General features: G+C 37.6%; 2 protein-coding genes across 2 annotated transcripts in view; one reads left to right on the top strand and one right to left on the bottom strand.

The window, feature by feature from the left end:
* The window catches only part of TBCD (tubulin folding cofactor D), a 134858-nt gene that overhangs the window by 86396 nt on the left and 24604 nt on the right, over positions 1 to 23858 (bottom strand). The window contains exons 12-14 of the mRNA XM_062010703.1: positions 23412 to 23472; positions 22872 to 22946; positions 19858 to 19952 (exon numbers count right to left, since the gene is read on the bottom strand). Coding sequence (XP_061866687.1) covers positions 19858 to 19952; positions 22872 to 22946; positions 23412 to 23472 — 231 coding nt within the window. The remainder of the gene's footprint in view (positions 1 to 19857; positions 19953 to 22871; positions 22947 to 23411; positions 23473 to 23858) is intronic.
* Positions 12027 to 14596, top strand: ZNF750 (zinc finger protein 750). The gene is made up of 2 exons (XM_010197005.2): positions 12027 to 13453; positions 13879 to 14596. The coding sequence occupies exons 1-2, from the start codon at positions 12027 to 12029 to the stop codon at positions 14594 to 14596; spliced, it is 2145 nt and encodes a 714-aa protein (XP_010195307.2).

The raw sequence follows: 23858 nt of genomic DNA on the forward strand, positions 1-23858 counted from the left end.
CAAACAAATTAGTCCAAAAGAGTATAAAAATTTTGGGAACTTATAACACAGCATGTCAGAAAAGAAAAATCACCAAAGAAACCCCAACCTTCAGGCTAAAGTTGTGCAACACCGAGATAAACTCTTCAGTGGAAAAGCTAGAAGCAATTCATTGACATTTATTCCCTGCTTAGTATTTATATCATTTCCCAGTTGCAGTGGGGGAGGGATCTTTCCTGCTACAGCTTCAGCTATGGCATTTACTCTTGCTCATACCTGCTGGCTACTGAAGAAAAAACCTGTGCACTATTCATAATGCTTGCTTCCTAATCTGAAAAGTTTCACAGTGGCATGTGCATTATAACTTATCAACATACTGTTTTCAAGATCATGTTTTGAAGTTCACCTGGGTGTTAGAGAGAAGGAATTCTGTAACCAGCCTTTCAGGTTTGGGTGTTCTCTATTTTCTAAGAGTCCACCTAAGACAAGTAGATTTTTTTTTTTCATTTCTTCCTGTATCTATGATGAAAAGTACCTGGAATCCTGCCAAAAGCCTCACAATTAACTACCACCACAGAACAGACTAACATATATCAGCAGCCTGACTTCCTGATACGTCCTCGTCCAAAACCCTGGCAGCTGCAAATCGGTATCAAACAATTGATTCTGGAATATGGAAACAGAGATGGTAATCCTGAAAACCAGAGTGCGTAAACAAGTTGAAGAAGTTACATAATAGATTTCTAGAAGACTATTTAAATCTTACTCCAAGTTAAAACTCTTTCTAGAACACACTTGGAAGCAGCATTGCTTTCGCTTTTTGCTAAGCTTTTCTTTTAACAAACAGCACAGTGAAATCAGACAGGCAAAAATGCCTGTTTTAATATTTATAGAGTTTTTCAGACTTTGGGTTTTTTAAAGTATGTCAAGCTATGTATAAATATCAGGAAACATCATTCTCTGTACTCTCAGATAAATTACACAGGAATTCAGTCTCTTACCAACACTAGTAAATATGCAAGCCTTTTCTGCAGCAGGAACTCAGATGATGTGGTACTACCACACAGCACATATCCACTCCAACCAAATTGATAAGAAATTTGAAAGAGAGGTTGGAGTAGTTGTAAAATCACAGACACAGACTTCATGCATACACAGACATTCCTTCGAAGCCAAAGCATCTGCTAATGAAATTAGCTGCCATTTATTTGGAACCTTTGACAGCTTAAGAGAGTTGATTTCCTACAAACATTTCACCAAAAATATACTTGACAATGGGAAACTTTTAAAAAAGAGGAAAAATGTCAGCTGAAATAACCTGTGTTTCCCATTAAAGAAACGTGCTTACCAGCCAGGAGGAAATAACACACAAAAGAGCTCTCTAACCCAACACCTTTTTGGATACTGGTAGCATTGTGTCTGATCTCTCTGAAAAGGTAAAAAGCATATTGCTTTTGTCATTGAATCTCAAGACATCATATCCTGTCAAGTCCCCTCTCAAATCTACCTTGTCCTGCTCAGTAACAGTACTTAGTTGCAGACTTTGATTATTCTTACTTTCTTTAGGCTTCTTTTTCCTCCCTTTATTCTGAAGGTAAGTTACAAACAGAAGAAATAAAGCATAGTTCTTCACAAGTTGCTCTATCTTTGTCATTTCCATTTCTTCTGAGATTGAAAAAAATAAAAGTCAAGATTGGCACCACTTGCACTGACCCCCAGTATCAGACTTCTGCATGAGCCATGACCTGTGCATTTCATGAGCATTATTGCCCTCTGTTTACACGTTGCTTTCATGGTTGTGAAAAAAAAGGAGAGGGATTGTTTCAGCAACACACCGGGTACGAATAAGGGTCTATAAGGCAGGCAGATAAAAAAATAACATCTTTCTGGCTGGAATCCTTCCAAAATAAGCACTAATTATTGCAAGTGTAATCACACAGTTCTATTCTTCTTTCCCTGGCTTCTTCCTACTCTTCCGAGATGCAAATGTTTCCAACCCCACTTTTTAAACACATCTAGCTTTCTTTCAAAAATAAGATCATACAATGCACAAAAAACAAACAAACAAACAAACAAAAGAGCAAGTTATCTTTGACTGTGAAACACTAATAGTTGTAACACTGATTTCATTTAAGAGGCTTTCAGTAGAGAAAGTTGAGGCCACTAGTCACTTAGCAGATACAGCTGCAGCTATTCAGTGGTCACCAAGCTGTTGAGAGAGTTTAACACCAGAACACTTTTATTCTCACCACTGACATATTAGGAACGCCTAAGAAGTTTCATGTTCCTATGTATGACACACCATATTAGCTAGAAAGTTTATTCTATGCTGTCATCAAGAGAAATTTTAATAACATCCTTTCACAAGCAAACCAGAAATTCAAGTAAACTAGGATTCTCTTGTTTGTTTAGTATTTATCCCCACCCAATTAAATCAAAAAACCCTATAAATAACAGCATGAAGCCTACAAAACCACAAATACAGCACAAAACAAAAGATGTGAAATCATACTGAAACCACACTGAAATAGAAGTTTTTGGCCTTAACATATGCTGTACAGTAAGAACAGTTTCATATAAGAGTGGTGTAACTCCAAATGTAGAAATTCACACACACACACACATCATCAGATCACAGGATTTTAAATTACTTCTGGCTATTTTGCAGAAAAAAGAATGAAACACTTTAAAACATCTTTTCCCTATATGCAAATTCAGCTGCATGATTCACTCTAAAACCAACTGAAATTGAACAGCTAAATGGTGACATAAAACATTGAATTAAAAACCATAACAAACTGCAGTTTGAGAGCTGCAGCATCAGTATTTTTTTAATGGCAAAAACCAAAACATCCAATTTCACTTGCTGGTTTATAGTCTCACTTTTAAAAGTTATTTCATAGTCTACAATATAAAGTCATCACACAAACCCATAACATTTTACATATTTCAAAGAATAACTGAGAACTGGAAATATTTTGAGTGTAGGAGTACTCATTCTGTGCCTCTCCTCATGATAGTGGCATCACAGCAGCACAATTACACCTCAAAGACATGTGGGACTGACTTCATGTTTACTAGAACTACATATGGCATAACTCAGGTCCTACTACTGGATTCTACAAGAAAAACTTCATTAGTGTGAGAGAACTGTCTCAGAATCTGTGTCATAAGTCTTGAAATCAAAGCAAGAAAAGGAAAACACATCCTGCATGAAAAACACATGAAAAGTGATTTTTAAAAGGGAATTATAACCAGAGCCTCAAGTAGAAAATCAATAAAGACACATTTTACATCACTGTTAGAATGACTGGCAATGAAAAGAATGCTTATTAAAAACACCTTTCCTCTAAACAGTTCCTGGTTTTGCCTACAGTCTCAATTTCTGATGTTACCTACTTCCCCCCAAGATGTTTCACTGCCCAGGGGTGAGGATGGGAACCAGCAGGAAGATCATCCTAGTTCCAGGCCAAACACTAACAGCACAGGCCACAATAAATATCTACAAATACGATCTGCAGTTGCTATTAACTGATCAGCTTTTATTCTTTTCCCATACAAATAAGTTGCTCTAGTAATCATGAACAAGTGGCTAACAAACATCAGGAAGGTAATCTGCCCAGACATATCTCTAAACTCAGGGAGACGGGGAATCATTATGAAAAACAAAGGCACATTTCAAAGGTGTTATTCAAAGTGCACTGACTAATATCCATTCACATGGGACAGGAGAAAATAACTATGAAAATCCTGAGCAAGAACCATGTAATGGTTTAGGGCACAACGTGACTTAAGGCAATTACATTCATATATATTTGCCCCCTTCTGGGAATAGTGTGGAAAAACCTAGTCCAAACATGCTAATGCAGAGAGCAATATCTGTCGACAACTTCAGTTCAGGTAATCAGAGAGAAAGGCTGACTTTCTTGAACATTTAGCTCAAGGCCACATATCTAGACACATCGCTAAGGTGACAAAGACAGAAGAGAATTTTACCAGTCACACAGTTCTAAGATGCTTCTTTTATTTGGCTACCTAAGCTTCACGAGCTCCTTGTCTTTTAGTGTTCAACTTCATGAGCTTGTTCACTTTTACCTAACGTCATTCTTCTTTCCTGGAATAACTAACTAGTTCACAAATTTGTACAGCATCTCTAGAAAGATACAGAAGCACTGCTGGTGTCTGACATCAGCAGACACCCTCTGAAAGCCAGTAAAGTCAAGACAGCAGAAAAACTCTGCCATCAGAGCTATTCTTTGCATTAGGACAGAAAGTTAAGGATTGCCTGATCAATGGAGGGGGATGAGACCTGACCAGAGCAACACTTACTACTCTTTCTTACAGCTAGGGAAAGGAGCTTTGGAGAGCAAGGGGAAAATAAAAATGATGCCAGTAGTGTACCAAGAGTAGTTAAGTTTATCTCATTTATATGTATGGTTTCTGTTAGTGACATTTGCTTTCTGTTTACAGCTGAGCCAAACTTGAATAGGAAGTTTGTAACGTGTAGAACGACAGTTTCATGCTACAGTAATTCAACCTATGAAATTCAACTACAGCTAAACATTTGACACTGAATTTTAACACAAACTATATTCTACACAAAGAAGATACAAAATTAAAGCTTCATCCCTCCAGAGACACGTAAATAATCACATTTTTCAACACATAACTTGGAGAAAAATGTCAATAAATCCCAACTCTCCTATGTCAGTCTTAGTGCTCTAATTAATCTGACTTGTGCTGGGGTAAACTAAAAAAGGTGACTAGGTTCAGTTGATCTAATATACTCAGGATGCAAGTATAACAAGCTAACAAAAATAAGTGATGAAACATCATAACTGCAATCAAGATTTATTAACTGTAGAATTACAGACAAAAAAGAGCAATTGGTTGTGGAGGCTCCTTCCTTGGAGGTCTTCAAGACCCACCTAGACATGTTCCTGTGTGACCTGATCTAGGTGACCCTGCTTCTGCAGGGGGGTTGGACTGGATGATTTCTAAACATCCCTTCCAACCCCACCATTCTATGATTCTAAGAGCTGTCTTATTCTTTTCCTGGGGTCCACCAATGAATCTTCTCCCCCAGATTTGGATTTTTAACATCACCCAAGCACTAAGAGTGTTGTTTACATTAGCTGTATGGTTTTGGGGTTTTTTTTCCAGTTCTACTTTGTTTTCAGCTGACCTGACTAATAACAGCAACTTTCAGAAAGCAGCCAGATTTAAAACATTTGCTTTGGGCCAAGGCAGCAACTGGACATCACGTCTGCCCCCCACACACCAGACCACGGAAGAGGGATAAGGAGAAGCAGAGAAAACATAAAATCAAAGTCCAAATACTGACTGCCTCTTATCTCAGTTCAGTCAGCTGTATTAAAGGAGCTCTTCAATAGCGTCCTCTAGATACCATAATCTAGATACAATCTTATTGCATAAAAAATATCATCTGATTCTATTAAAGAAAACACAGCTCTACCACATCCCATGCAAAAAAAAACCCCAAAACATCCTGATGGTACCTTCCTTCAGTTACAGACAAAACCAATCCACATTTGCAGATAATATGGCCCACGCTAATCGACGTGAAAGAGGCTATTCACTACCAAGTGATGACTACTGAACAGCATCTTCTGTTGAGAAAGGGATTTTTCTACTTAGGTCTTCTCAGAGATGTTTCTGAATGAAGGCTTTACCAAATCTTTGTCTGAAGGTAGAATTTTCTAATATTGTTCTTCAAAATATTTTACACCTAAAGGAAAGAATTATGGACTACAAGCACTCCTGTTATTCCATCCAAAACCAAAGGATTTACTAACAACTAGACAGTAATATGACATCTGTTTACACAGATAAGCTGCATTATAAGAACATAATAATAATAATAATAATAATAATAATAATAATAATAAACTTAAAAGTAAACAACACCACCAAAACCACCACAGGATTCACCTTTCTACCTTAAAATTATTGATTGGTTATATTCAGAAAAAAAATCCAGGAAACCACATTGGCATAGCAAGGGGAAGGACTGTGATCTGCATTCCTAGATAGGACAGTAGATGTCCACGAGTCATTCCATCAAGACAAAGGCCACACCTCTAAAATGATTTTTAAGACACTGCTTTAAGAGACTGATTTTGAAACAATTTTTCCCCACTGCAGAAACAGTTTCTGTAGCAACAATTTCTTTCATTTTAATTCAAGAGACTACACTTTTGCCAAGTGTAAAATTCATCATACTTTTAGAGTTTCATTAATCTGCAACTGTCTTATTACAGATCAGAAGGTGAAACAAGAGTTACCACGTTCATCCATCTAAAATTTAATAGTTTTGAAATTTTGTCTCAATAATATTAGCAGCAAAGATCTCCTTTGTTTTACATTCAGCAACAGGAATGGTTTTTGAGAGAGAGATTGAACTATCAAAAGATTTTCCTTTCAAAAAGCAATACGCAAGAAGTTATTATCTCACTAAATTCAGCAATGTCACTAGATGATTGGCAGACACACTAGTAGATTTGTCACATAGACATTCTGAAATGCAGCTAAAAGCAAGAACTAGTTCTAATCAGTGAATAATCAATTGACTTTCTCCTTTCACCATTCCATCCCACAGCTCCTAAGCAAATATGGATGTGATAATCAATTTCTTCCTGAGGTGACTCCTTTCCATTCACAGGATCTGTACATTTGACTGTTGACTATAGGCAAGCTTTGGCAGGTTCCTGTGGCAAGCAAGCTTGGAGTTAGTTCAGTCCCGCCTTCGGAAAGGAGACTCGCGAAGGACAAAAAGATTTAAATAAAAATGGAAAGGAGGAGGAAAAAAAGAAAAGAACAAGAATATTAGAGATACAAAGGTACAGAATACAAAATGTCTCCAACAGGAGTAAAAATATTATTTTGAAGCTGTATCCCCTGTGTACAGTCAGTTCAGCTCCTCACAAGTCACTTGTGGGAAAGTTAAATATATTAAAAGCTTATTACACTATCTAAGCCATTTTTGACCCCACACTGCAGATTGCTCCTCGGAGGAACAGACACTGCAGTTTAGAGTAAAACATGATTGTTGGAGGGCACAAAACTAACAAGAGCTCTCTTCGATAGCTCAGATGCAGAGGTAATGCTGAATGAAAGCAGTGGACGCAAACAAATGAATCGTAGCTTCAGGCTGGAGTAATATCAGGTGCATCTCTACACCCTGAGGGCTCAACTCCTACACTTCTTAAGTCCCTCCCCCTGAAACAACCTCCTGCAGTTTCACTTAGAGATCAAGCAGAGAACAGGTACTTCTCCCAGCAGTGACAGCTCCAGCTTACCAACAGTGATCACCTCGAAGGTTTCAGACACCTACGTATCTGGTAAGTACATTTCTTTAAAGCATTTTCTTCAAATAAAGTGTGTTCATATTAACATCTAAGAAGTAAATCAGAGGTGTTCATTTTTCAGCAGTCTCATAAACCTACGTTAGTCCTAGCAGGTGCACTTACTGCACCAGTTTAAGCTTTCAGCAGAAGGTTTCAACAGGAGACGGAAATATTTTCATTTGAGAGCAACTAACTCTTGCAACTTTTTACAGTAACTCTTGCTGGTGAAAAGCTGCTTATTTTAAGCCCTTTTTTTAATACACAAAGTTAATATTTTATATTGAAGCAGGACAAAAAGCCGTCTTGCTTAATATTGCTGTGTTTAGTCTGCCAACTATTCTCCGTGCACTAGTGTTGGGTTACTCTGCCAGGCTCATATGAAAAAGGGGCTCCAGGTTTGAATTTTTTCCCACCTTCTGGAAATTTATCACAGAAAATCAGACTGTTTTGAGTTATTCTCTCTCTAGTCAATTTAAGTGTATTAAGACATTGAATTAACTTATTTACAAAGATTTTCATTTCTTAGCCATGCTGCCTAACCAACTTATTTAATCTGTTTCTGTACCTCCTCTCGCACACGCAGACCCCGGCGCGCACTCACACAAGCACGCAGTCCTCTTCGGTCCATACCTTCCACACACATTTCCTATCCCATTCTTGCCAACCCACTCCTCTCACCCATGTTTCCTCTTAATTAACAAACAGTTGCGTTAAAACTTATCTTTCAGTTTAAAGGAACTGGAAGTTTAGAAGGGAGTGGTGGTTAATCACTGGAAAATCTCAGCTAGAATAAAACTCACAAATCTTGTTCTTGCAACACTCTAGGTAGGTGACAATGGCATGTCCTTGAGTTATGCAATAATGCCACATCACAATATTTTAATTATAGCATGTCCTTCAAAATGTTCCAACCCAGTGAGTACTCCTGGTCAGAGAGATCAACATCACCAAAAGGATACTGCAATAATAATGGAGTGTGCATGACAAACTGTTACGTAGTTTGCTAAAGCAGTGTCCTAAAAAGAAATGTAATTACCATCCCTGCATGTAATAAAAGACATTTTGAAATTTCCTCTTTGATCAAGTGGGCACCTTAAACAATTTAGGCTACTTAAAAGCCTAAAAAACAACATGCACATCTATATGTACATATATATATGTGTGTGTATGAATACATATATGCATGTATGTGTGTATATACTTACATCTACTTACATTTGTGTTTATGTATTTATACACACACAACATTGAGTGATGTCCTTGTTTTCTCAGCTTGCTAATACATTAAAAAGCAAAGAGGTTGCAACAACAGACTTTTAAAAGTAGAAGGAAGAAAACGCAGCTATCACTCGGGTTGGAAAAGGCTACAGCTTAGAAAGCCCCAAAGAAGTACAATATTGACAAGAAACAAGCTAAGACAACCTCAGATTCAACCAGAGTTATCTGAATGACCTGTTTCCAATGCAAATATATGTAAACAATAATGCTCCACTTAATAGAATCATGGAGAAAAATTACAATAATATATAATTTCTAAACTCAGCTTCATAGAAAATAAATTCTCCATCTAAAATAAAAGCTACATGGGAATGATCATCCTGCTCCTGAAGAACTTTTCCCCGTTTTTGAAAGATATCACAAGTCATGGCATTCAAGTTTAAGACACAAAAAAGCTGCTTATTTTGATGTTTCTCTCTAATACTAAAATCTTAACTTTGGTAGAACGAATCAGACATTGTACAACTGTAAGTAGCTAATAATATCCATATAGAGCCAGTTTTAATTTCAATAGGTTGCACCTGTTTCAAACCAGTAACATCTTTTCCAGCTCTATGTGTGGGTTCAAATAGGTTTTTTTTCCATTTTTAAATATGTACCTCTGCCAGACACTCGTGTGTTTCATTAGAGACTGGAGGAGAAATTATCCTTATTGCTTGGGTTTACAAATATTTTATTACTGGCATTTTTAAATCACCAGAAAAAGAGGGATTAGATAGTAAAAAAGAGAAATAGAACATTCATCTGTCTGACACTTGCCTAAGTTTACAAAAGGATAAACACCCTTTAAAATAAGCGACTTGTTCTGCACCTCTCCAGTCAGAGCAGCAGGTTCTGGGAGCATTACTGTCTGTAGGCTGAGCATGCCAGCAAAACAAATTAAATTTGGGGGGGGGGGAAAAAGCTGTTGTAATTTCCTTCTGCTGTAGCCATGCAAAGAATCCCCAATGCTCTACATTTCTAACATTAAAACTGCAACAACGCATTTTATCTTATTAAGAAACGATAGTTAATACTCTGTTGAACAGGAATAACTTGAATCAAAGTTAAATACCAAGTACAAAGTCAAGGTGGAGGGGACAAGGACACAGAGGAATTTTCATTATTAAGCAAAGGAAAGCTAGCAGAACAGGAAAGTCTAATTAACATCTCTTTATTATAAGTGCTGCACCTGAATGCAAATCCAGACTTATCATAAATAGTTCAGCTACAAATGCAGTGGAGAGTTAACAACAGCATCTTCTTTTTCAAAAATAGTTAGTACAAGCACTTCCAAGAAGACATAAAGAATAGGTATAAGCTGACTTGACCAAGCCCATTACAAACTGTCCACTTCAGTTACACATCATTAGTCAAAAATAAATGCAACAAGCTCACGTAGGGGAGAAAAAAACCACAACAGTTCCCTCTCTGGAGTTTCCCCTCCTGTGCCTCACTATTTTCTTTATTTTTATTTTTTAATCTAAAAGTATTATTATTAATCTTTCTAGGACTTCTGGCTATCATTAGTTAAAATAGTATTTAAATGGTATCTATTTTTTTTAGAAATACTGCTGTACCATTTAACCAGACTCCAGTGACTTTACCTGCTGCTGTTACAGCAGCAACACAAACAACAACAAAAGCTTTGCTAAAACCTGAAAAATAAAAAGCTGCTTCTCTCCACATCCCTTTTTCTTTAGGTTGCTGCACATTTAATCATCTGTTAACTTTAAGAAGCAGCTTGATTGTTTTTTTCTACTTACAGAGCAGCTTTGCATTTTTCAGGTTGCCTTCACAATTACTATTCAACAAAATTAGTATTTCTATGATATCAGAAAAGAAAACATTTAATACAATGTGCTAGAATTACTATACCTTATGAGACAAGCAGCAATTCTGTAGCTTTGCCTTCAGTTTTCATACTGTTGCATGTCATTTTCTATTAAATAATCTCTGACTTAAGAAACTCAAAACATCTCTACTTAACTAAAATCTCACAGCATGTAACTACCAACAATTCTTTTCATAAACTTAGTATTTTAACACTACTAGTTCCAACTTACATGAAAGTCAAACTTATTTGTAAAAGCCTTGTTTAAAAAAATATAAATCTAGCTACCTAGTCACTCTTACAATTAGTATTCCTGTAGTTTCGGGTAACACAATAGATACAGTACGTGGTTTTGCAACAGTCATCATTTTGATAATGATGCTTACAGTTCATGATGAAATCATCAGTTTTTAGATCTCTGCCATAACACATCCTATAAAATCATGAGAACTTGACTCTGAGAGTTTCTCACGCCTTCAGAATCAGTGAGCATAATGGAACAAGCTGATACAAGCCCTCCTAACTTATCTACTGAGCAAATCATTAGGCTGTATAAAGTATCCACAACCTTGGTTTTTCTGAGGAAAGGCAGACAGATCATTCCTCTATAAATCAATTACTGCCAGACACTTTTTTTTTGCACAAATCGATGCACTCACGTGTCTGTGTTAAGTATATGCAAAATGTGAGGTGCTACACAGCAGAACATGAAATGCGTTTATCAAGCAGAATGTTCTATTACTCAGTAGTCATTTCTCTTAATTGAATTAGGAAGAGGAAGAAAATTGGTGTGGTTTTGTCCTTCGAGAGACTGGCCACTTTTGAGGTATCCATTGAGATTAGGCTGTTAGGAAATGCCATGCCAGTTAAAAGAGGGGGTTGGTCAGTCTCTGAAAGAGCCAAGTCAGCTACACAAGTGCAACCAATCCACTCCACCCTCATTTCACCAAAGCAGGAAATTCCCTCCTCTCTCTCCCCAACCGGCCCAACAGGCTTGCCCCATATCCAGTGGCTGCCAGGACCTGCCTCTTCTCATCCTACCCATCTCCACTTCTCTCTCAACAGCTCCACCTAGATTTCTACTTTCATCTTCTGAGTGAATGCTCCTTCAGTTTTCAAAGAAAACTCCTCCAAGCCTGTGGCAGTGGAGGGTGACTAGCACTGCTGAAAATTCAGCCACTTCTGTGGCTATGTTTAGGGGCAGAGGGATGTCAAAGTTTAATGCATGTCTATGTCAATTCTGGCATTTAACATTCTCCTTTTGTTTTAAAAAACCCCAACACAGCATATGTAATGTGAGGGGGAATACAGTGAAAAGAATGTGTATTGTATTTAGCTCCAATGTTCCACTACAGCTAATTTTCAACTTTGTGTTACAGTTCCTGCACTACCAGTTGCAAAAGTGTTGTTTTCCAGCACCCCTTCTTCCCTGAGACACCACGGGAGTTGGCTTCCTCTCTTTGCCTGGGAAGAAGGATTCTAGAAACCTGAAAAACTGGAAACATCAAGAAGCTAAAACTGAGGAAAGCTAACCACAAGAAAGTTTTCATAAAGAACGATTACATTTAATTGTTTAAAGCAGAAAAAAAATGAGTCTCCTCAAAGAACGTAAACCAAAGAAGCCTCATTACATCCCGAGACCACCAGGAAAGCCATTTAAGTACAAGTGCTTTCAGTGTCCCTTTACTTGCAATGAGAAATCCCATCTTTTTAACCATATGAAGTATGGCCTCTGCAAAAACTCCATTACTTTAGTTTCAGAGCAGGATCGTGTTATAAAGTGTCCAAAGACCAGTTCCTTGGAGCCCAAACAGATCAATCAGCTTGAATCTACTGTCAAACCAGCTTCTTCTAAATCTGGCACAAATGGACTGTCAAACCTGGATTCAAAGCCTCAATACCCTTTTGCAAAAGAAGATGCCAAGGAAAATGTTGAACTACAAAACCAGGCAACAAACACAGCAATTCAGGGACAGAAAACTGCAGTTCAGAAGGAATTAACCCCTGCCAGTACCACAACAGAAAGCGCCATCAGCATGCAGCCCCTTTTGGACAGCATTGGAAGGCCCTCAGCTTTCGTTCCTGTGGGAGAACACAGAGATAATAAAGGCCCAGAAACCAGCGAAGTATCTGAAATTATATCGCTCTCTAACAAGAGTTCACCTTTTCACACCAAGTCTGCATTTCATGCACCAAGTCACCCATGGAAAGCAGGTTCTCCTTTCCTCCCAGAGTTTCCACACAAAGTTGCTCCCACAAAAGGCTTTGGTTCCATTTCACCTTACATGCAACCAATGATTCCTGAGTACTCACCTCATTTTTATGAACATAGGCTAGCTATCTACACACCTTACTTGCTTCCAGGTAGTTCAGAGTGTGAAAGCTCTGCTCTGTCTGTCTATGGCACACAAGATCAAAGACACTTTCTTCCCCACCCTGGGCCGCTTCCAAAACCCATAAATCCATCAGCATACGAACACTATCGATTGTTCCAACAGTATCATTCCACTCCTCCAATACCATATGGATTTTGTAGGCCAACAGATTCTCCATTTTACAGGTTTTCACACGTAGCTGGTATTAACAGAGATCAAAATTCTCATCTAATGGAAGAAACTGCGTTGCTGTATCCAGCTTCCCTAAGCCCATCCCAACAATACCCTCTAAGCTCACATAAAAAACAGGCAGATTATGAAAAAGAAATGACATTATTGCATGCCAAAAGTCATTCCAAAGATGACCAGAATGAAAGAGAAAATGCTAAAATGAGCCCTCTTGCAGGAAGTGCAGCAACAGGTTCCCCTGGCAGGCCGAGCCCAACCAACTTCACTCAGACAAGCCACACGTGCGAAGGCTTATTTGATCTCTCTAACAAATCATCTTCTACACCACTTGGCAAGTACGATCAACCAGAAGAAAACTGCACAGCTTTCAGACCTGTGAGAAAAAGCACTGATCAACCAACTCTGCTTCAAGGTGTGCAGACACAGCAAGACAGAGGAGATTCACCTACCAGGTAAAATAGTTCAATTGCTTTGCAAATTCTTGTCGTATTTGTTAAGGACACGTAAAGGCAGATGGACACATTTCCTGCAGTGTCCCTAAAGGGTATTTACATGTACAACACGGACATCATTTGTTCTATAATAAGTGTGCAAAACATAGTACAACTCAGTTGCTGTAGTGAACAGACTACTCATTCTCCTTAAGTACATCAGGTATTTCCAGTACCATTACTGTGCATCTGTCTGTATAGTTTAGGAAATTACCTGTATGACAGCAATGTGTGTGGTGAAAGGGACCTGGGGGAGTTAAGGGAGAAACAACACCACTGTCAGACTTCTAGCCACATTTTTTACTTTTCTTCCTGCCCCCTTCCTCAGCTCCCATTTAAGAAAGCAACTGATACTGAATGATTTTTTTTCTCTTCATTTCTTTCAGCATTAATGTCACTGATGAAGATTCACACACACAGAATGAATGCCATAACAATGAAGGCTCACTGTCCAACAAGGAAGAAGACACAGGGATTGTTCCCCTTAATCTTTCAAAAAAGGCTGACACAACCTCAGGACCTATTCATGAGCATGCATACAAAACCACTTCTAAACCAGAAAGTCAGAACTTTCTAGAATTGCAAGACATGCCTCTGAATCTCTCAGTAAAAGATTCCTGTAACACAGTAAGCCTGAAAACATCATTCCACAGTCCACCTCATGATAATGGTGCTGCTACTTCTCCAAATACCAAAAACGAAACCTCTGGAGCAGATGCCTGTAACCCCAAGAACCCTAATAACAGTGCCTGTGACAAATCTTTCACCACTCACCATAATGAAGCTCAAGACTTAAGAATAATTGACAGCTGTGATGAACAGAAACAAACAGCAGCTGTAGCTCTCTGTCAACTGGCTGCATACAGCCCAAGCAAAGTTAGAATGGACAATGAGGGGCAGAGTCCCCAGGACAGTAATGCTTCATGTACAGGAGCTACTCTTAACTCTTCTGATACTCAGGATACTCAGTGCAATCAAAAAGTAAAAGGACAAAAAAGGACAAATCAAAAAGAATCATCAAAATCACAGCAAGGCACTAAAAGAGTAAGGCCAAATGACTGTAGCAGAGTCTTCACTTTAAGGAAGAGAACAAGAGTATCTTAATACATTTTCTTTCCAGTGCCTTTGTGGTCATAGAAGCTAGTTACAAGCAACATGATAAAATTGCTACAAATTGTCTCTCATTGGGTTTGCTCCATGATAGGATACACTCAGCCTCTCCCATGTAAATAATGTTCATAATTTTATATTAATATTTTTAAGTAATTGACCTTTCCCTTGTATAAGCTCAGATTTTGATGAGTGAAACTTCACGTTCATTACCGAAGCTGAAGTACATCAGATGAATCTTTACTCTTTTTTTTGCAATTGTATGAATGTAAAATAACTTTTACAACTCCTTAAAATATGTGTAAGCTCTAGAAACAATACTGCTCAATAACATCCTGTCATAGTCTTTCCAGGCTTACTTTAATTTAATGGGGGGGTGTCTTTTTTCTTTGAAAACTTTTTATTTCACTGTGCAGTAGTTTGAATAAGCTTAAGATTAAACCTGGCCATTTAGAATTAACTGTAAAAACTGGTTTGTGTGTGAATGCACTTTGCCATCATGCCATAATACAAACCAACTGACCAAATTCTGTTACTCAGACTCCCGTTTAAACAAACTGATCCAGACTGCTTGTATAAGCAAGCTCCTCTTATGTCAACTAACAACAAGATTCAAGTTAAACCAAAGAAAGCCTGCACCAATTTGACAAATGCAGTTTATGTTCACCTTTAACTCAACCACTATGAGAACAATACTGAAAGTTTGAAGACTTAAACAATTCAGGTGCCTGATACTCCAAGGTTAGGCAGACAGCAGGTAACCTTCAAACTCCAAGTCTAAAAGGTTATTTATGTATTTTTGTCACCTGTGGCAAACTCTCCTGGTGAAGGTCTTTATTTCACTGTATATGTATCACTACTTATCAGTTTCAGCATGTTTCTACATACCTCCTAAAACTCTTTCCTGCTTCTACGACTGTGTATATAAAGCTACAAATTTTCAAATAAATCTGTGACCTGTGCTTAAACTATATGGAAAGTCATTAATGACCACAAGAACATCCCCTGCACTATCTGTAATGTGTGTTTTGAAGAAAATATACCACATTTTCAATGTGCAAGCAGAATTTGGCATGGAATACCAATCAACTGGAAAAAAAGAAGTTTCCTCCAGTGAAGGCAGTTCATTATGCAGGTTAATGCATCCATACTTTAGTTCCATGTGACAAACCTCAGAATTCCCTCTGCCTTCAAGCTGCTATCCAGCTTATTTCTACAAAAGTTCAACTAAAATAAGGCTGTTCCACTCTATAAACACCCCATGTAAATTTGCACAGTGTGCACTACCAGTCTAAGTCAAACAAACCCAGACTAAGTACTCTTCACTTAAAACTATGGGTAAACGTTTCTCACTGATTCATTATTCAGATAGGAGATATCCTCACCTGCCTAAACATTACCAGCAGGTATAAACCTATGTGAGGAAGCAAAGCAGCATTCAATGCAATGTAGAGTTCCCAGAATAATTTTCTAACTTTTCATGCTATGTTGTTTTGAGCTACCAGCTGAGCCAGAGCACTGTAAGAAGTTTATTGTTAAACAGTAAATTACAAGGGTTAAGTGTCTGAGCTAAGAAAGAACAACAAAAAAATCATCTTTGAATTAATCTTTCACAGAGAAAAGGTTTTCCTAGATTATCAAAAGACAATATCAATATGAAAATAGAAGTTTGAACAAAGAGAAGAGTTTGAACAAAGGGAACATGGGAACAGAGAAAATCCAATTGGCTCAAAGTACAATAGCAAGGCAGTAAGAAGGGATGATGTATGAAGCTATACATACATTAGTCTGTGATGAAACAAGAAGAAAGAGCTTCCCTCTAGGCCAAGGTTAAAGCTTTGAGCACAGGGACATATGCTGTCAAATCCATAGTGTCAAAACATGAAACCATGGAGTGTAGTGTCACCGCTGCTGTTTTGTAAAGTACATGAAGATATTTGCCTCATCTGTCTCTGGAAGCAGAAAGTTTCATGGTTCCCCTTCTCTATATTTATTATAATAAATCTTATGTATCTCTTGTCTTGTTAATTTGGATTTCCTTAAATCAGCAAGGAAAAACTTCTTGGTGGTTTTCCATGCAATCCAAGGATTTATTCTTTACCATATCTATACAAATATTGTTCATAGAAATGAGCTCCAGGGGTCAACCTCACCTCCATCCCTCAAATTAAACGAAAACTGGGGTGAAGGGAACTCATACCTTGATTAACTTGATTTCTCTCTTTCCTAACAGAGACATTTCTAACTCAACGTTCATCAACAAATTATTGTAGGGCTTCAGATCCTTTAGAATAAGATCAGTTCTAATGCTTACCTAACTACTCTCTTGCTTCAAATTCTGTTACCTGTAGTTTGCTCTGGACACTGAAAATAGTTGTCAAAAGTAAAGGATTTCCTTTAAGAGGAAGACAATAAGCTTTCAGCTTTGTTTTCTCTCGAGCAAGTGAGCTTAGTTCTTTCAGTCTTTCCCTGTTAGTCTTATTTTCTGTATTTCTCATAATTGCTGCTGCTTTAGGCTAGCTTTCTTTAAATAATCCTCTAAGAGTGATGTCCTAAGATGAGCACCTTGTGTCACAATTTTAGTCTCAAGGGAGACTAAAGGATTACCACACTCTGTTTCTGATTTCATTTTTGCCATCTTGTTCGACTGAGATAAATAAAATTGTGGATTGATGTGGATGACCCACATGAACTATTTAAGTCCTTTTCTGTATAACTGTTGCCTGGAAGGGACTCCCTTTATCTTGAATTTCCTAGTTACTTATTCCTAACTACAAAGAATACTTTGTACTTGTCCTAGTTTCTTAGACCATTTTGTTAAGGGCAATTTGAACATGTCTGCCTTTCGAAGTACAACACAGTTCCTCCTAGTATCACTGTGTTAGTTTTTGTTACAACTTTCAGAGTTCATTCCTCTTTCTCCAAATTATTATAATCAATTTTGAATTCCTACATTAATAGTGTATTGGATAACTTACATAAAGCAAAACTGAACAAGACAGACTTGCAAATGATGACAATGAGGTTTGGCCCTGGTGAAGACATTACATTTGTCATTACCAGTCACACTCTTCACTAGATGCGTCTCACTTTATGTACAATTTTGTCCAACTTCTATCCCTACAAGTTCAGACTATCGTCTTTTTACTTATCTGTCACAATATCATAGCTGTTTGTCTTCTCTAGAACTTATTCTTGAGTATCAGATAACCAAAGCAGTTGCAGTTTAGTCAAGATAGCCTCCTAATAGATTTCTTACCCATCTTGTATCTACTCTTCAGATTCTTAGCACTGATTTATTAAGAAACTTCCAGCGTGTCCAGTTTTGGGCCCCTCTCTACAAGAAGGAGGTGCTGGAGAGGATCCAGAGCTGGGCTACCAAGCTAGGAAAGGATTTATAGCACATCTCAGATGAGGAAGGGCTGAGGGATCTGGGGCTGTGCAGCCTGGAGAAAACAAGGCTCAGGGGAGACCTTCTCACTCTCTACAACTACCTGAAAGGAAGCTGTAGCAAGGCAGGGGTTGGTCTGTTCTCCCTAGAGAGAAACAATAGAACAAGAGGAAACAGCCTCAAATTACACCAGGGGAGGTTGAGGCTGGATGTGAGGAGGAATTTCTTTGCTGCCAGGGCTGTCAGGCATTGGAAGGGGCTGCCCAGGGAGCTGCTGGAGTCACTGTCCCTGGAGGGGCTTCGCAGCTGTGTGAGTGTTGCACTGAGGTGAATGAGCTGGTGGTTGATAGGGCTGCACTCCATGAGCTTAAAGGTCTCTTCCAGCCAAAACGATTCCATGATTCCAATTCCTATAAAGTTGTCTTCCCTTAGACCTTTATACCTCTTTCCTAGAAAGACCTTGTTGCCATGATTGTGTTTTTCCTTTCTTAAATTCTTTCACCCCAATAATAGAAGGGCCACATCTTGTGCAACCCGACAAATTAAAAATGTACATACAGCCTATGTATATTTAAATTACCTTCATAGGCAGCAGAGGACTTTCACTGCACCTCTACAGAAGTGTGTGAAGGATACAACCATCATCCTCATTCTACATATACAAAGAAATTAACCTAGGAAGTGAAGAGAGATGGTTTCACAGCACAGGCTAAATCATTGTCAGAGCTAGGACTCACTCACGTCTTTTGCATCCTGTACAATATGAAACTTGCATGAAACTTCCAATACAGATTAAGAAAACATGAAGCTATATAGAGTTTTGATTTTGTTAGAACTAAACCAGAGGCTTACTTCTAAATGACTTTCCATTCTTAAAGTTGGGGGTTTTTGTTAACTGTCTCCTCTTTATCACACAAGGGCAAAAATTTTTAGGAAAGAGCAGACTACTGAAGGCTAGCTGCACAAAACCTCCCACATGTCAAACAAACACCATATCAGACATGAACTTTTTCATAGAGTTGCAAGAATAAACTGTATTAAATACCATATTTTACAGTTTCTTCTAGAACATGTCAATAGATCTTCAGAATAGATCTGCCAAGCTAACTTATGAGTATGAAACACCAGTTTTGAATCTAGTACTAGTACTTTAGTATCTAGTACTCCTGTGTTGAACAGAGGAGATGAAAACCATCCAGCCCAAGACATTGCTGTAGAAGTGCCCAATAGTGGGTATGTACTACTACATTATGCCTTGGTCATTTCAACACCATAAAAAGTAGAGCAAAATCACCCAACAGAGAACCACTGCTTTCACATTAATATCTTAGTGCTTCAGTGTATGTTGATACATACAGAAAACACAAAGAAACAATTCCTCTGCATTGTTACTTTTCTTTCCATCCTGACATTTCTAAAACACATTAAAAACTTCAACAACCCCTTGTATAAATTACTTGGTCTCCAAAATGTAATCAGAAACAAACAGCATAAGCTACTAACTTTAAAGTCCAAGTTAGTCATCATTTATTTAAGGTATTCTATTGAAAAAATGACACTGACACAATATGGAGACATACAGAATTCTTTTTATACATCTGTACAAAGAGACATGGGAGGGAGGAAGAAAGAAGAAAAACCCCAAGAAACCAATTTAATTATGGAAAGAAAAAATCCATAAGAAAGGGATTTTGACAGAAGTACCTTAAATAGCCTCATATGTGTATTTTTTACTCTAGGACTCAATACTACAGTCATTACTCAGCACACCTCAGCAAATTCCAGTCTATTCCCATACATTCAACCTCTAATATTATAAACTGTTAACTGATGAATTTACTAACATTTAGCAGCCACAACTCACCATCTGAAATCCGGGAAGGGAGTAACAACCCTCTTCTACCCAACTCGGCCAGAGCCAGGCATCCACCATGCCATGCATTGTCTGTTTCCTGGAAACTAATATTAGAACAAAGACAAGTTTTGTTAAGACTTGAATTCCCTTTTGGGATGTCATTTTTCACGGTGAAGTCCTAATGTTTTAACAGATATAGAATCCAAATCAACATGTGTTTATTGTGTTATTAAACCCTTAGACTTCTAAAACATAAGCATGACAATTTGAACATGTTTTCTGTCCCATTTTGTGCAACATACTGATATAAACATGACCAAGTAAGCAAAAATGTAACCTCAATATACAGGAGTACAATACCTGAAGCTCATCCAGAAAAACAACTTTCTCTTACTTTGGGAAAAGATGTAGATTTACAGAACATACCCAAAACAACTGATGAATTTAGTGCAAAACACAGCCCTTAACTAGCAAAAATGGTTCAAGAGATAATTTCCAGTAAACACGTTGTATGAGCTTATGCAGTGAGCAAACAGTGTTTATCTACCTTTAAAAAATATAAACCAAAACAGAGCAACTTAGTAAACAGAGAAAATAAATCAATAAGTGGTACACAATTTTGAGGCAGTTAAAGGAGTGAAAAGGGGAAAAGTTGCACATTGCATGACTGAAAAAACAACCACCAATCTTGTACTAAAGTAGGAACAGGAATCTAAGACTAAATCATTGATAGACAGGAAAGCCCCATCTCTCTAAGTATCCTGTCTCTGACAGGGATCAATATGCTTAGCTAAAGACAAAGCATAAAAGATCATTCCCATATTAGCTTCCTCCTAGATTTGATAACCAGCAGTACTGAAACCTCCTAAGCCAGAGGTTGAGCCAAAATGCCATATTTCATGACCTTTGATGGGACTCTCTTCCATTAATCTGAATAATTCATGTTTAAACTCCCTCTACACTTTTGGCTTCCATAACATCCCGTGGCAATGACTTCCACAGTTCAATTACAATTGCATGAAAATGTACTTCCTGATGCTTCCCAATTTCTCACATGAGAAAGAGTGAAAAGTAAACAACTGCCTGCTTTCCCTCCTTCTGTCATACTGATGATTTTATATATCTTCCTTATATCCCTCTATTTTTCTATCTACTTCAAAGAAATCTCATCAGTTAAATCACTTTTCAGTGATTCAGTTTTGCTGTCACTTCCATTCCTAATAATATCCAACATTCTCTTTGCCTTCTTTTTTCTGACACCTGCTGAGCACTGACATTTTGACAGAATCATCAGTGACTTCAAGATCTCTTTCCTGACCAGTGGAATAGTTTACCAGCTGGCTGCATTTTTCCCTAAGTACATTACTATGCATTCATTGGACATTCTATTTCAGATGTCATTTACTGGTTAGTTACTTAAGTTTATATAAGGTTTTCTTCGTCGTCACCTTTAGTTTTCACTGTATTAGCTACCTTTAAATCATCAATTGATTTCCTCACCACATTGTTCACCTTTTGCCCAGGATCCTTTATGAGTATGTTGAACAGCACAGACCACTGCAGGACTGTGCTGATAATCTCATTACATTATGAAAAAGTCACTCACTTCTTCCCTGTTTCTGGTCTTTTAATCTATCTACTTTTAATCTATTCCTCTTATCCCAAGAGAGATATCTTAAAGTGCCTTTGATGAGCAACTGACTTATTTTTGGATGTTAGACTTTTAGTGTAAAGAACGAACAAGAGATTCCCTTTGCCCTTGTCTACATTTGTTCCCAGTGCTTCTGAAGAAAGCAGGTCACTCAATTACTAGTTGGGTTACTCATCCCTATGACTTGAAAAACAAGGAAAGAAAACATAGTGACTGCAGGTCTTTGAAGTTCCAGGGATAATTTTGACCAGCAGCACCTCCTAAATCACAGTAATGCAGTGGAATATTGGCTAAATAGATACTTTCCTTACAAGCTTTTAGGACTTTATACCTTTTGTAACATCTTATCCTTTGAGCTAGTATTTTTCATTTGGACTCACAAACACTATGAGAAGATTTTTTTACAACTGACAAGTTCAACACTACCATTATTTTTTGCCAATAAAGAAACTCTTTGTGTCATTAGCTTATTCTGAAACACCAGTTTAGATCTTAAAGCTGAAGTACACAATGTAGACCTGATGAGCAATTTGGTATACACAAAAAAGCACATGATACTTGTTTCATAATGTAGTCCTTTGCATGCTCTACATGGATGCAGAAATACTCAGCAATAAAGTGCATCAAAAGAACGTCCTAGAAGCTATATGTGGCCAAAGTTTCAGCTCACTCAAAGGACTCTCTCTGACAAAGGCAACAGTATATGCCTTTAGGTATGAGAATAAGAATATTGCAACACTCCAAAACACTCCCCAACTGCCAGATCATGGACAAGTCTGCAGAAATGAGAAACGTTTTTTGTTCAGGCATATACTCTTAGCATCCACAACATCCTGTGGCAAGAGGTTTTTGAAGTTTAACTATGTGCTGTGTGAATAATCACCACCTATTCTTTATTCCCAACCTTCCACCTGCTACTTTAGTTTGCTTTAATAATATAAAATCCAGAGAGCAATCATTTCCATGCCATTCGTGATGTCATAAACCTCTATTATACCCCACTCTTCCTAAATGTTTTAGCCTGTCATCACACAGATTGCTTCTTATCTCTAGTGACCCTCAGAAATTACACACAAAACTCAAGACATGAGCACGAGGAACTTTTAAAGCAGCAAGATAATGACTGTTTTTTGGTTTTACTTTTCCAAAGCTGAACTTTAGCCCTTCCACATTACTTTAGAATTGAATCATGATGGAGGATTAGGAACAACTTAACACCCTTAGCACATCCCTGCCTCAGAAGATTTGGAAATCTGAGAGAAGCAGGGCAACAAAATTCACAGACTTTTAGACCTGTCTTCCCAACTGCTGTCCTCCTGTTTCACAAGCAACACGTTTCAGATGTATGTAAAGAATGAAATAAGATTTTTACCTAAAACAGTCCAACAGAGACCCAATCACATCATCTGCCAGTTCTTTTGGAAGTCTTCCAGTTATTCTACCAATTCTATAGAAAAGGGAAAAAGAAAAGCACAGTGATCCATTGGTACTGCATCTGATGAATAAGTCCTATACAAAATTTAGCTAGTGGAGACTTAAAATGACTGACTTCATGATGACAACGCACTCTCCCAACACCGTTACTCTAAAACAATCTCCAACTTGAAGCAAAAGCAGCACAGAAGCCAACTTAAAATACAAATAGGTTTTTTAAATAGAAGAGAAAAATAACATACTGAAGAAATGTCACTTTACACCCTTCCAATCAAGGCTTAAGCAGAATGTCTATTTGCAAACCTATCTGACATTTTCCCAAAGACCAGAAAAAGACACAAACATGGCTTTATACCATGAGCTGTGCTAAAGTCATTTGAAATACCTCTGAATATTGGCAACACACTCAAATTATCAATCAAGGATTCTATGTTGTTTACTTTAGTTTATTAGATGAGAGTAACCATAAGAAACCTACCCTTTTGCTGCAGACCACCTGACAATAGTGTCTTTGTCTTTCAGTCCAACCAACAATTGCTCTGCAGATAATTTTATTTAAACAAAACATGATTATTCTTATTTAACAAGAAGAAGATTTCTTCAAATATTCAAAACCCATTTCCTCTTAACACAACTACTTCAGCTTCAACAAAAGTATTTTCATCTAGATGACTTCTATTGGTCACAAGAGCATGACTTGAAATCAAAGAAACATGTCAAAATCATTTTCTCAAAGAGAAAATTTGGTTTGAAACTTTCAGTACCATGGAGGATTCCAACTGGAGGTGACGGTGCTTTTTGCAGTGCTTCATTATATTATCCAATTACAGATGCAACTTTTGCCTATTTATCTACAGCACATAGAGGACCTGCTGTATGACAGTGTGTTCATAAAAAATGATGTTTCTTTGATACCACCACAGCT

The sequence above is a fragment of the Colius striatus genome, chromosome 18, assembly GCF_028858725.1.
Source record: "Colius striatus isolate bColStr4 chromosome 18, bColStr4.1.hap1, whole genome shotgun sequence".
NCBI classification, from domain to species: Eukaryota; Metazoa; Chordata; class Aves; order Coliiformes; family Coliidae; genus Colius; species Colius striatus.

Bases quoted from the DNA above. Each gene is read 5' to 3' on its own strand.
- ZNF750 (XM_010197005.2), top strand. From the start codon at position 12,027: ATGAGTCTCCTCAAAGAACGTAAACCAAAGAAGCCTCATTACATCCCG. The intron at 13,454-13,878 runs GTAAAATAGTTC...CATTTCTTTCAG, and splicing joins AGAGGAGATTCACCTACCAG to CATTAATGTCACTGATGAAG.